The sequence below is a fragment of the Eumetopias jubatus genome, unplaced genomic scaffold, assembly GCF_037043125.1.
Source record: "Eumetopias jubatus isolate StellerSeaLion01/CBP00866 unplaced genomic scaffold, mEumJub1_p1.0 scaffold_6, whole genome shotgun sequence".
NCBI lineage: Eukaryota > Metazoa > Chordata > Mammalia > Carnivora > Otariidae > Eumetopias > Eumetopias jubatus.
In genome coordinates, this window is record NW_028274812.1 from 28,735,357 (window position 1) to 28,747,714 (window position 12,358).

Below are 12,358 nucleotides of genomic sequence, written 5' to 3' on the forward strand. Positions count from 1 at the left end.
AGTTGTTCACACGAAATTAAGGAAAAAGAAAAATCCAGTTACTATTAACGCCAAAGAAATGCACGCCAACCATAAACCAAAGGTGCTTTGGTACTGTAGCCATAACAGACAAATGTGTGGTGGGAGAGCAGGGAGTTCCCTGATGGGTAGATGACAGGATCATAGGAGGTTTGTGAGACCTGCCGTGTCTCCTGCGAGGTTGACACACCGCCACGGTCCAAGACAAGAGTCACATAAACACGAGCTTATCAGCTGGCTTGTTAAAACTGAGTGTGCAACATCGCCGCTGAGTTGAAAAGTGACTTCGGGCTTGTTGAAAGGTCTCATTAATCTGAGGAAACGATGCTTGGTGCCATAGATGAAACACTATGGTCCCAAGCGGAATGCGTGTGAAGTTTCCAGAATATTTCCTCAAAGACTTTAGTCAGTTTTGGTTTGTGACCTTAGCTGGAAAGCGCAAAGACGGGCATGGGAAGGCAGTTCAGAAGGATATCTGTGAGGATTTAAGTCGGGCAGCTTTCAGAAGATGAAAGATGTTTAAAGTTAAGGCCTTTATCTGCAAACAATAGTATATTAATAAACTCTATACCAGATTTACAAACGCATTCTCTTGTATTAAAACTAACAGTATTCTGTTCACAGTGCCATTGTTTATACAGGTAGCAATCCCATAATACTCATGTATTTTGGCATGGGAATCAGTAGCGCTGGGTATTTACAGAAAATGTACACGTGTGCATATAAACATGTCACGGAATCTGAGTTATTGATAAAAGACAGATCGGCTAATGGTGCAAAGGAATGAACTGTACAGCACCTTCCCCTCGGATCGGATAGGAAACGTGGTTTCTTAAATTGAGCAGACGCCAAATCTCTGACCCAAAGTGGCATCAAGTCAGTAACAAAACAATGAACCCCCTGTTCAAGTTTGGGTACAATGAGTAATCTTAGTCCCAAGTTTTAGATCCATTGTCTAGTGCATAAAATAGAAAAGTTAAAAAGATCTATTATTATTTTTATAATAATAATTATTATTAAAATAGAAGGTCCTTTCTCACGTTCTCATTTGTGCTCTGGCACCTAAGACCCATCTCCTGGGAGTTCCGAGTATGCTGGTGTTTTTGTCATGCAGATCAGCAGTCAGATGGCAAATGCTAAAAACGCTCTAGACTTAGCCACTGTCGCCTGTCACAGTGTGACCCAGGGCCCGAGGGGAACATGGCAGGAGCACCTCTTTCTTACTCCCCAGTCTTCTCGTTGAGGGGCGAACCTGCCTCACCCCACCCCCCAGAATCGGCTCCCACGTTCCTGAATGGAGTTGCTTATTTCGGCAGCGAATGCTGAAGTGACGGATGGCTTCTGTACACTTGGAAAAAGGAGAGGAGGCAGGTGAGTAGGAGGAGGGTGGCCTTGCAGAGAGCCCCAGGGACGACACCCAGCACGTGGCTGGGCTGGTCGCCGAGACACCCCCCCCCCCCACCCCGCCCGCCCAGAGCTGCCACCCTCTCAGGAGGCCTCTGCTTGAGGAGGTTCTCCTTCGGTCTGTGTGGAGCAGGGGCAGTGGGGCTGGGACTATGGGGCGTCGCCTTTGGTCCCAGTCTGCTCCTGGTTCTCAGTCCCTGGGCCTGTGTGCTCCGCGCTGCTGCTTCGGTGCTGCTTGGGCAACAGGCTCTTCCATTGGGCTTTGTTGTGGGAGAGATGGCGTAGCATGCTCTCAGATAGGGCGCTGTGGCCTGTGAAACGGGCCCACTCCCGGAAAAGTGGCTCCACGATGTAGGTCATGAAACCTAGAATAGGCAAGGCCAAGTTCAGCCCCGTGAAGGCGATACAACCCCCGCCTTCCTCCCTCCCAGACCCAGGTGGGACCCTGCTCTGTGCCCAACCCAGAGATACAGAGGCAAAAGATGACTTGCTCCCTGACCCTTCGGTTTAGGAGCACCAGGTGTGTCACCTTGGGCTTGTTTCTCAACCCCTTGGGCCTCAGTTTCCTCATTTGTAAAAAGGAGCTAGGAAGAGTCCCAAACCCATAGGATTGTTAGGACAATGAAATGACTTGAGGCAGGTGAAATGCTCAGAAAGCTCCTGGCACCTAGTAAACCTTCAAATACATGTTGGCTGTTATTATTTGCTGAGGGAGAAAGACATTCGAACAGAAAGCTAGGAAAAAGTCTGTGTGGGAGCTGAGGTGGGGGTGGGGGAGGGGAGGAGAGGGTGAATGATGTCAGGAAGGGGCACATCGTTGTTTAGACCCATCTGGAGAATTCATATGTTTATCCTGTAGGATATTTTTTCAAGAGTATTGATCCATGGCTTTGTCTTACTCTCAATTATGTTAAGGAACTAAATGTAGGTCAAGTTCACTCATCTTCAATATGGATTTTTACCGGCATAAAATCCCTATGTTAATGACCAGATAAGATTGGTTGATATTAGATATGTCTGTTCTCTTAATTAGTTTAGACTCCTTGCGTTCTAATCATATTTCAATGTTAGGGTGCTTTCCATATTAAATATGATTTATTAAAGCCAAGATGACTTTCAGTCTAGGCTGGGATGATTGGAATCATCACAAACTTGGACATACTTAGGTTTTATTGAAATGTAGGTGTGGGGAGAAAAGGCAAGTGTTTTTTCAGCATAACGAATTTTCCACCAACTGACACTTTATGTTTACAAGGCTGTGAATTATAAGGCTTGATTTGATTATCTTTTTATTGAACAAACAGCAGGTGCTTGGCCTTTGAGGATGCTACAGAGATGGAAAAAGGATGCAGGAATGCAAAATGTTATTTCACATTTCTGCATTATCTCATCATATGTGAAATATGATTTAAGTATTATGAGATCATTTTAGCTCACCCAAACCTAAGGAGGAAATTTTAAGCCAATGATAAGGTTATATAGGGAGTCAGCAAGTAAGGATTTCCTTGAATTTTCTTGTTTGCTATTCCCGAATTTTCTTTACTACCTCCATAACCTCCATATCTAATTTCTAATATCCTTCACCATAAGAGGGATTTGATATTAGAAAGACAGTTCACAAAATTATACTATTCTCAAGTTTAAAGTGTAAATATTTATCAAGTTTACCTTAATATAAAAAAGGTACAAATCCAACATTCAAAAATCTGGTACTTAAAAATCAACTCATTTTCTTCCTGACGTTACTAGGGGATTATCCCTCTGTATTTCTACTTGTCCGATATAAAGACCTCTCATAGTAGATTAGGAAAGGCCCATTTTGAAGTCTGAATAGACACCAGGAGGTACTTTTTCCAAATGAAAGTGTCTTCTTCGTGATCACATTTGGGAAACTGTTCCGTCCGTTCCCAGTGCATTGTGTCAAGCTCTCTCTTCTATGCAAGCGGATCATGGACTGACTGCCTGGATTTTGTCCTCCTGCAGGGCTGGGGCTGGGGGAAGGGAGACATGGTGGCCTCAGAGCAAACAGGGATTGAAGGCAAGCCTCTTTCTCCTCCTTCTACAGCTTTCACCAATTAGAGATTCATTCCATCTAATACCTTCTTTCTAAAATGCAGAATTTGGTGGAGAGAGGGAAAAGGATTTTATTTTATTTTTATTTTTTAAAGATTTTATTTATTTATTTATTTGACAGCGAGAGGGGGAACACAAGCAGGGGGAGTGGGAGAGGGAGAAGCAGGCTCCCTGCTGAGCAGGGAGCCCAATGCGGGGCTCGATCCCAGCACCCTGGGATCCTGACCTGAGCCGAAGACAGACGCTTAACGATTGAGCCACCCAGGAGCTCGGGAAAGGGATTTTAAATCCCACTTCCACTTGGGTGAAAGTGAATGACTTAAACAGAAAATCAGATCTAAACCTGAGATGGCACGTGGGGAAATTCTCACTGTGGATTGGGACAGGAAAAGGAGAGGGGACAGTTTCAGCCCCAGGAGAATCAGGGCAGAGGAAATAGCTGCTTTACTTAAGACCGGCTGGCAAAATCCTCGTCTGGGAGGCTGAAGCCTGCAGCTCCCATCAGACGCTGTCTATCTTTGGATTTTTCCAGTTTAGCCTGATCTACCCCTTCACGCCACACCTCCTAACCCTGACCTTACAGAGCCCAGAGATGTGGAACAGAGACTGAGAAAGATTTATGTACGAAGGGTTGTTTTATCATCACCTTCTATCTCTCTCTATTATTGGTGTGCTGGTGTAGCATCCCTGAGACTTTCCTATTCACTCAATCCCCACCCCATTTTAAAAACAGGTATCTATGGTAACCACATTTTCCTGTGCTGAAAACCAGGACATATGATCTGACAAAATAAATGTGTTCTTATAACAACAACAGGGTAGAATCTCTAAAATCAAGTCTCTCTTGCAAATCCAGGTTGTGTGCTTCACAATGTGAATGCTTTTCACAAAAAGTCTTTAACAGGAGCCTGGCAAATTTCTTTCTAACCAGAGCTTAACAAATAGGGCCCCAGGTTGGGATTTTGGTCAGGGTCTATTCCTTTTAAATCGTATCTGCAGAACCTCCATAACTAAAGCAACCTGAGAGGGGGGATTGGCTCCAAGGACACTAAGTCTGAGTTTCTGTTGATGTTTCTCCCCTCCCCACACTGTCGCAGGGATTCTGTAGCTATGTCATCACCCTGGATTCTTCCTGGTTGTTTTTTTAAATTTAATTATTATTTTTTTTATAACACTCCCACCTTTTCCTTTTTTGGGTGGAAGAATCAGTTTAATTGTAAAAACAACCTAACAATACTAAGGGCAATTTGGAAAAAAATGGATCACCAATAATTCCATAATTTCTACATATCTATTTGAATATTTGCATACGTTATTCAAATCTTTGTAACTAGATTAATTTTGTTTCTATTTCCTGAGGATGACTATGACTCTTTTGTGGATTAGATTTGACTCCTAGTAATTATAGGCATACTATTATTTGACTAACTTGCTCTGGTTTTCTTAATTTTCAGCTTATTTTTTTCTGATGCCCCATTCCCTCCCAAGTAGGGGCTTTAAACCTTGAGCCTTGCAGAGGGCTGCACCCTGTGAATGCATTAAGCTCTCTGAGGTCTGTGGGAGCTGGTACATGTCAGGGCTAGTTTATGAATAAGAGAGTTTAACTTTTTTTTTTTTAAAGATTTTATTTATTTATTTGACAGAGAGAGACACAGCAAGAGAGGGAACACAAGCAGGGGGAGTGGGAGAGGGAGAAGCAGGTTACCCGCTGAGCAGGGAGCCCGATGTGGGGCTCGATTCCAGGACCCTGGGATCATGACCTGAGCCGAAGGCAGACGCTTAACGACTGAGCCACCCAGGAGCCCGAGAGTTTAACTTCTAAGTTTGGTTTAACTGGAAGGAACTGCAAGGATGAAGGACTTGCCTTAAATGTAGATGGAATTGGTAGAGTGTTTTAAGAACTGATAGAAATTCTTACTGGATCAAAAATAATTTCCTATTTGCCTGAAATTTCCACCATTTGATTTGTTTAATGATTTTATGCATAACTTAAAGTAATAATTATTTTAGATGCATTAGCATCACAGTTGAACAGTTTACTGCAATTGATTCTTGAGAATAAGACTGAAAATAATTTTGAAGTGGAGAGTAGAGAAGCATGGGACCCCAGGCCACAAGCAATAACACGGTTTGCAGAGGATGGGCCCTTGGGATTACGTTGGGGATGAAGGGCAGTGGGGCAGATTGGAAAGGTCCTCAAGGTTGATTATGCTGACTTCCTACTTATCAAGTTCTAAACAGTGTGAACTAATCTGTTCTTCAGCAGCAAATAGTTGGTTCTCATGACTTTCCTTCTACTCGATTTGGTTTTGATTTGATTCTGAACTACAAAGTTAATAGAGGCTAGTTAAGGGTCTGACACAAAGCCTTTACTCCATTTTTCGTAGTTTCTCAGTTGGAAATTACCCAGTAGTTCAGTCATGATTAGAGGGTTTATTTGGACTCAACCATTCATTAAACCTCCAGTTTGGATTTTTCAAAGGCTGCGTGGAGATTTTCTTTTCTTTGTGACTCTGGCAGAGGTACCAAAAGTATTTATTTAAAATTAAAACTGAAAAAAAATCAGAACTGAATTCAACTCACCAATTTGTATGCTAGGGATCGAATCTTTCTGTTGATTACAAAGCGGACTGATTTCCAGTTCAAATTTCTGTTCAAGGTCACCTAAGAAGAAAGAAGAAGAAACATTGGTAATCTAGAATTTGTAAAAATAAGTGTTGTTAGCTTTAGTGATCTAGTTCAAAGAAGTTATTCTGGGAATTAACGTTTGCTGTCTGTTACCATTAGGAACTCCCTAGCACCCGCTTGCTCTGGTAGCTTCTGAAAATTTAAAATATCAGAGTGTCAAGGACCATTTACAATAGACTCATTGTAAATAGGTATGCTCTGGGGCTAGAATAAACTTTTGACCAAGATCTATAAAAACAAGGATACAAGTAATGAGCAATTTCCTTCATGAAACAGAAGTTCTGGCTTTAAGTTACAGGTTAAGAGAACAGATTTTGTGCTCCCCCAGCCTTTCCCCCTGCCTGAGCCTAGTCTGATTTCCTCTGAACAACCAGGAATAGTGAGTAGGCAGGAAATGGGTGGGGGTGAGGGACTAGAAAATCTCACTTGAGGAACATCTCCGTCTATAGCTACAATATTAAGCAGAAATAAAGATTATCACCTTTAATCAGACTCAGTGTCACCTTGAGTAACTAAAGTTTAAAAAAGTATAAAATTCAGAAAAATACTTCTTTTCAATGCCTTTGCCAGCTAGAAGACCAAAGGTGAAATGTACCATGTAAAGCTTTATCAGAATACTTTATCAATCCTTTAGGGGCTGAAAGATTATGGGTAAATTTTGTGTTGGGAAAAACAGTCTGGTTAATCAGTAGAGGAGCTGGTCCTCGGAAGCATTAGCTGAGTTCACAGTTGCGAATGTACACCTCTAAACGAGAGGAGATCTAAATACATTTATATTGTGCTTAGTGTGTGCCAGGGACTATTCTAAGCATTTTACATATGTTAATTAATTTCATCCTCATAACAACTTCATTGTAGTACCCATATTACAGATGAAGAAACTGAGATGAAGGGAAGTATTTTGACCCAAGTTGTCACATTACTAGTAAAGGGGAGAGCCTAGATTCCAACCTAAAAGTCTGGCTCCAAAGTGTCTGCACTTAACAGCTGAGCTAGAACCTAAGAGATGCCACACCTCTGTCATTTGTTTTAAGCCTGTAGCGATGCTTCCCGTGGTCCCTTGGGCCCTGGTTATTCTCAAGACTGAGGTAAGGAAATCAGTCTGGCTTAACCTGAGGAGCCCAGGGAAGCCAGATGATAATAGCCTCCTGAGGATAGGGCATGATGCCATTTAATATTAAAATGAGTTTGGGGCGCCTGGGTGGCTCAGTCGTCATTAAGCGTCTGCCTTCAGCTCAGGTCATGATCCCGGGGTCCTGGGATGGAGCCCCGCATCGGGCTCTCTGCTCAGCGGGAAGCCTGCTTCTCCCTCTCCCACTCCCCCTGCTTGTGTTCCTGCTCTCACTGTCTCTCTCTGTCAAATAAATAAATAAAATCTTAAAAAAATAAAAAAAATGAGTTCTAATATTAAAATGAGTTCTATTCCTTCCTTCCATAATTCTATTCATCGTGATTTTTCAGTCAGGCTTGACACTTGGGAGGAATCATCTTTGATTTCTCCCTTCCCTTCACCCTCCATATTGAGGCATCAAATCCTGTTTATTCCTCTTTTGGGATATCTTTTTTCCCCTTTTCACACTCTGCCTGACTCTATTCTGGCTTATTAATAACTCACTTTTAGTGTTTGCTTCTTAGCTAGTTTTCTTCCTTCAGTATTTCTTCTACTTTCAATATATGTGTTGCCTCAATTGTACTTTCTAAGATGACTCTCATTGTCATGTTCTCTACTTGAGCCTGGTTAGTGTACAAATCCACAAATCCCCACATTCTTGCTTTCTATGGGTCTGGGTTGCTATATGAAGCAGGTCCCCATTTCAATACCTTTGTCCATGTCTATCCCTCCCTAGGCAGACCAACAGCATCCAACAGGACTCTCGGCAATGATAGAAATGTACTCAGCACTGCCCAACATAGGGGCTTTTTGCAATATGATCAATAAAACTGAGGAACTAAAATTTGAATTTAATTAAATTTAATTATTTTAAATTTAACTAGTCACATATGCTTCATGGCTCTCCTATTGGAAAATACAGGACACTAACTGCACATATCCTCCAACACATCCAGTTCAGAGTCTATGTCCTCAGTACCAATCTTCTCCTGTGACCTCCACTGAGAGGTCATCCAGTTAGATCAGTTATTCATTCAACATAGACTTACAAAGAGCTGTACATTTCAGATTCTCTGTTAATCACTGTAGAGAATACAAAGAGGAAAGTTGCATCATTTTGCTCCTACAGGAAATTTACTGTGTAGTATCTTGAGGTTATGAACCATTAAACTATACTTCTTTGTATCCTTCACGACCCCTCCGTGGGGCTTTGTACATAGGGAAATTAACAGTTGTGCTTAGGTTTAGACAAAGCTGGAAGCAGATGTTCAATAGAAACTCTTGGGAATCTCAGCTGATTGAGAAGATATCAATCGGTGGTTAAAACAGGACAGAGATTCTACTTCCTTAAAACATGGAGAGGAGGGAGTTGAATGATGTTCAGAATCCTAATTTCTGTTCTCAGAATTTAATGCTATTTTCCTAATTCATGGGATGTCATCTTCCTTCCCCCCTAAGTCCTCAACCTTGATTTTAAAAGTTTTCGTTTGCTCAGCATCATGAACAATTAAAGATAGTTGGGCTAAGACTATGAGCAGTCTGTGGAAACCCAAATCCTAAACTGAGAGCCAGAATAAGATTGATCAAAATGATATAAATGATGCTTATAGAATTACAAAAATTAATTCCCTAAAGAGGATAGGCGGTTTGGATGACCAGAGAGTCCAGTCTTTCTTTCTCCTTTTAAACAGGTAGAACTTCTGCTTGACCATAATGCTATTAAATTAAAAAGGACCTGACATACCCTCTCTGTGTTCCTTTCTCTGCCAGGAGACACACCAGAGCAAAGTGCATGGAAGCTCACCCTTTGTGGTCAGGGAGTTACACGTGTTCTAGTTTGTTCTATCTTATAACACTGCATGTGCATATATTGTTAGGACAACAACGGGTTTTGGTAAAGAGATCTTATGGATTCCCTTTCTTGGTTGGTCCCATTTACTCCATGTAGTTACTAACTTCAATTCCCCAGCTCCGTGGGCCTTTACTATCTGCACAAGTGACATGGCCCCCTGCCTCAAGTTGTTCATCATCTAAATAGGAAGTAAGATGAGCAAAGGAAAGGGTTAAATGGCAATCAGTGCCAACAGGAGCGGACGACTGAGTCAAAACCAAGAGGGACAGAGGAGAATCTCTTTTCTGCCCCATCATTTGATTTCCAAGCACGAGGATCTTAGCCCTTCTTTCATATTGCTATTTCAATATTTTCTATATCACAGAGTAAATACTTGTCTGATCTAAGCCTCCTGTTCCAATTTCATCATATTTCCTTTTGTTTTCTCTTGGTGGAGATTTTATATCATAGGCCACAAGAGAACTGATTTTGACTTCTAGCCACTCACACTCAAATCGAAGTGAAGTCACACAAGGTTGTGGGCACTCTATGAGCGCATTTCCCCTGAGCGAAAGAGATAGTGAGCAGAGCCTTCTGGCCCCACGTGAACCCAACACCTTCTGCTTTGTCTTCTGTCTTTGGGACCATCTCAATGACACTGGCACATCTTTTGATGGAAGCTTCTCCAAAAGGCTCACTGTTGCTACTTGACCTCCCCACAGAGCTGGTATGTGGGACACTTCGGGCTTTATTTGTTCTCAGCCTCTCAAACCTGATCCTGTCGCTAACATCAGGGCACTGTTGTGCCTGAACAAACATCCTGAGCACTGAAACCAGGCCTGAAGAAACAAGGTTGTGTTTAAAGGCCGATATCCCACCCAGCGTCAAGATCCTGTTCGCTAATTCATAGCCTTATTTCTGAATGAGGTTAATCTCTTAAAAATTATACCTGAACTTGAGGCCATTTCTCTTCTCCCTGAATATGTTTGAGAGGATGAGCTCAATTCTTGGTCAGCTGTGCTCGGTTTCATTATTAACTTTGTTTAAGGAAGCCAGGGGAAGGAATACAGAAGGAGTCTAAGTCCCTTCAGAGCTGAAAACATTGACCCCAAACGGCATTTCGCCTTTAGGCTGTGTTAAGCTCTTTAAAACGAAGGTCAGAGTAAAAATCAAGCTGTCCCTCACATTCTTATATCCACAGAGGAAAGCCATTAAAAAAATTATATATACATACATATAAATATATACACACACATACATTTATTTCTCACTTTTGCTCATTTTTATTACACCTCTTGACTACCTGTTTTCATAGTAAGACAGTGTTATTTATTTTTAAATTATTTCCAAAAAAGGGCCAGATGGTTTGCAAGAGAGTCAAAAAGAAAGGTTAGGAAAGAGTTGATGAAAGAACAAATGTCATGATAGATTAGCCATTTCCTGTTCGATTAGGATAAACGTCCAACAGGAGGAGGGGCGGGGAAAACTCAGCTGTCAGATCACTACTAACCTTGCTTGTAGAATTCTTCACAGACTCTCTCACTCCATTGCTTGCTCATCTCCCAGATTCTGCAAGGATTGCAAATGTCGGCACACTTCAAGGCAATCTGAGAAATGACAGGGCGGGGAGAGATGGTCGGAGGATGACCCTCAGCAGCAAATGCACCCTACGCCCAAGGGCCCGTCCCGCCCTCCAGGGTGCCTCATGGTCCCGAGTCCGTATTTACAGAGCACCTCTTCAGGAAACAGCCCTTCTTCACCACCACACAAACCCTTCATTCAGAATTCCCACTTTATAGCTTTGAGAAGGAAAGAAGAGCCACCGTCCAAGGACACGGAGCTTTCTGGAGGAGGCTTGGGGTGGGGTGGCCAAAGAAAGCGGGCGGCCTGGCTCCTTCTCCCGCCCCCCCCCCTTGAGAGCAGGGAAGCCGCAGGGGCCCCAGTCAGGGTTCCAGTGAGATCATCTGGACCTCCCCCTCACAGTGGCCACACTGACACACTCCATGTGTCCCTTCACTTCTGCGTGCGCTCTCGTGCCTGTGTCCGCATGTCCTAAGCAAGCCCCGACTGCCAGCCAGGGAGCTCGGTCCTATCAAACCTTGGAGCCTGTTGTTCGCAAAGCTCATTTAAGGCTTACCTCACAGTGGTCTGGATCTGGGATGCTGACTCTAAGAGGGTTACCTTGAATTCCCAGAAAAGTAGATTCTCTCCCTTAACCACTGCCCGCTGGGATGGGCCCCCGCTAGTGCGCCCTGCCCACCAACGAAGTCTATCTGTTTTGACCCAGTTCCTTGACATCACAGAATCGCTGACCGTGCTGGCATCTGGGAAAGCCCCGATCATATTAAAGTTACAAATTCGATTGTTGAGGGGGACACCAGTCCAGACGGAGAAGGTGAGGGGCAGAAGTCGCCTCCAGGCTCTGCCCTTTGGGAATTCATTTGCGTCAGCAAGCTTTCCTTTTGAAATGCAAGTGTGCCGGCCAATTCTTTCAGCTACTCCCAACCAAGCTGGAGTCGTGAGCACCAGATACCTTGATCTTTGTGGCACCCGGGGACCGAACACGAGTTTGGAAAGAAAATAAGGACGGAGACCTAGTTCTACAGCTGGGAGGAAGGCGTTTCCTCGGAAGGATGGAGTACTGGGGACAGCCACAGAGGGCAGCAGGAAAGCATGGAACAAAACCACTGTCCAGTTCAGTCCACCATGTGCAGCGCCATTTCCCTGGGTAAAGTTGGTCTATCTAGAGGAATCCAGGGTCCATCCATTCAGCCTTTTGTGCCAAAAGGAAAGAAGGAGGACAAGAGAAAATACAAGAAAAGGGCTCTCGTTTAGACACCAGCTCAGACCTCCACGCCTGGGGTCCACTCGTCTTCTTGTTCTCATGTCACAAATGGCTTCTTGTCATGGAATGAAGCAGGAAGGGTCGCGCCTGACACAATTTAGTTCATTCAGTTAAACTTAACCTAATTTATTGATTGGTGTCTAAAAATGGTAAGACTAGGTAAACATGTTTGTGAGTGATGAATTTAGGAATAAAAGGAAGTAAAGCAGGGTTTGATGAAACAGGTTTTACGTGAAGGAAGTTTACTTGGTTTTCAATTTTGTTCGTACTACAGTTAATATAATCTAGTTTTGTGTTACAGAAACAGTATTTCTAAATTGTACAGGTATCACAGTGGTCACTTTTACATTGAGCCACAAAACGTGGTAGGTTCTTACCATGTACAATT

The 12,358-nt window shown here is 43.0% G+C and overlaps 1 protein-coding gene across 4 annotated transcripts in view; it reads right to left on the bottom strand.

Annotated features, from left to right (window-relative positions):
• Positions 1-1,494: 1,494 nt before the first annotated feature.
• The window catches only part of PDE7B (phosphodiesterase 7B), a 312,256-nt gene continuing 301,392 nt past the window's right edge, over positions 1,495-12,358 (bottom strand). For all 4 annotated transcript variants that reach the window (XM_028121407.2, XM_028121409.2, XM_028121408.2 and 1 more), the window contains 3 exons: positions 10,636-10,732; positions 6,079-6,159; positions 1,495-1,787 (listed from right to left, as the gene is read on the bottom strand). In XM_028121407.2, the coding sequence (XP_027977208.1) occupies positions 1,573-1,787; positions 6,079-6,159; positions 10,636-10,732 (393 nt within the window). In that variant the 3' untranslated portion in view covers positions 1,495-1,572. The remainder of the gene's footprint in view (positions 1,788-6,078; positions 6,160-10,635; positions 10,733-12,358) is intronic.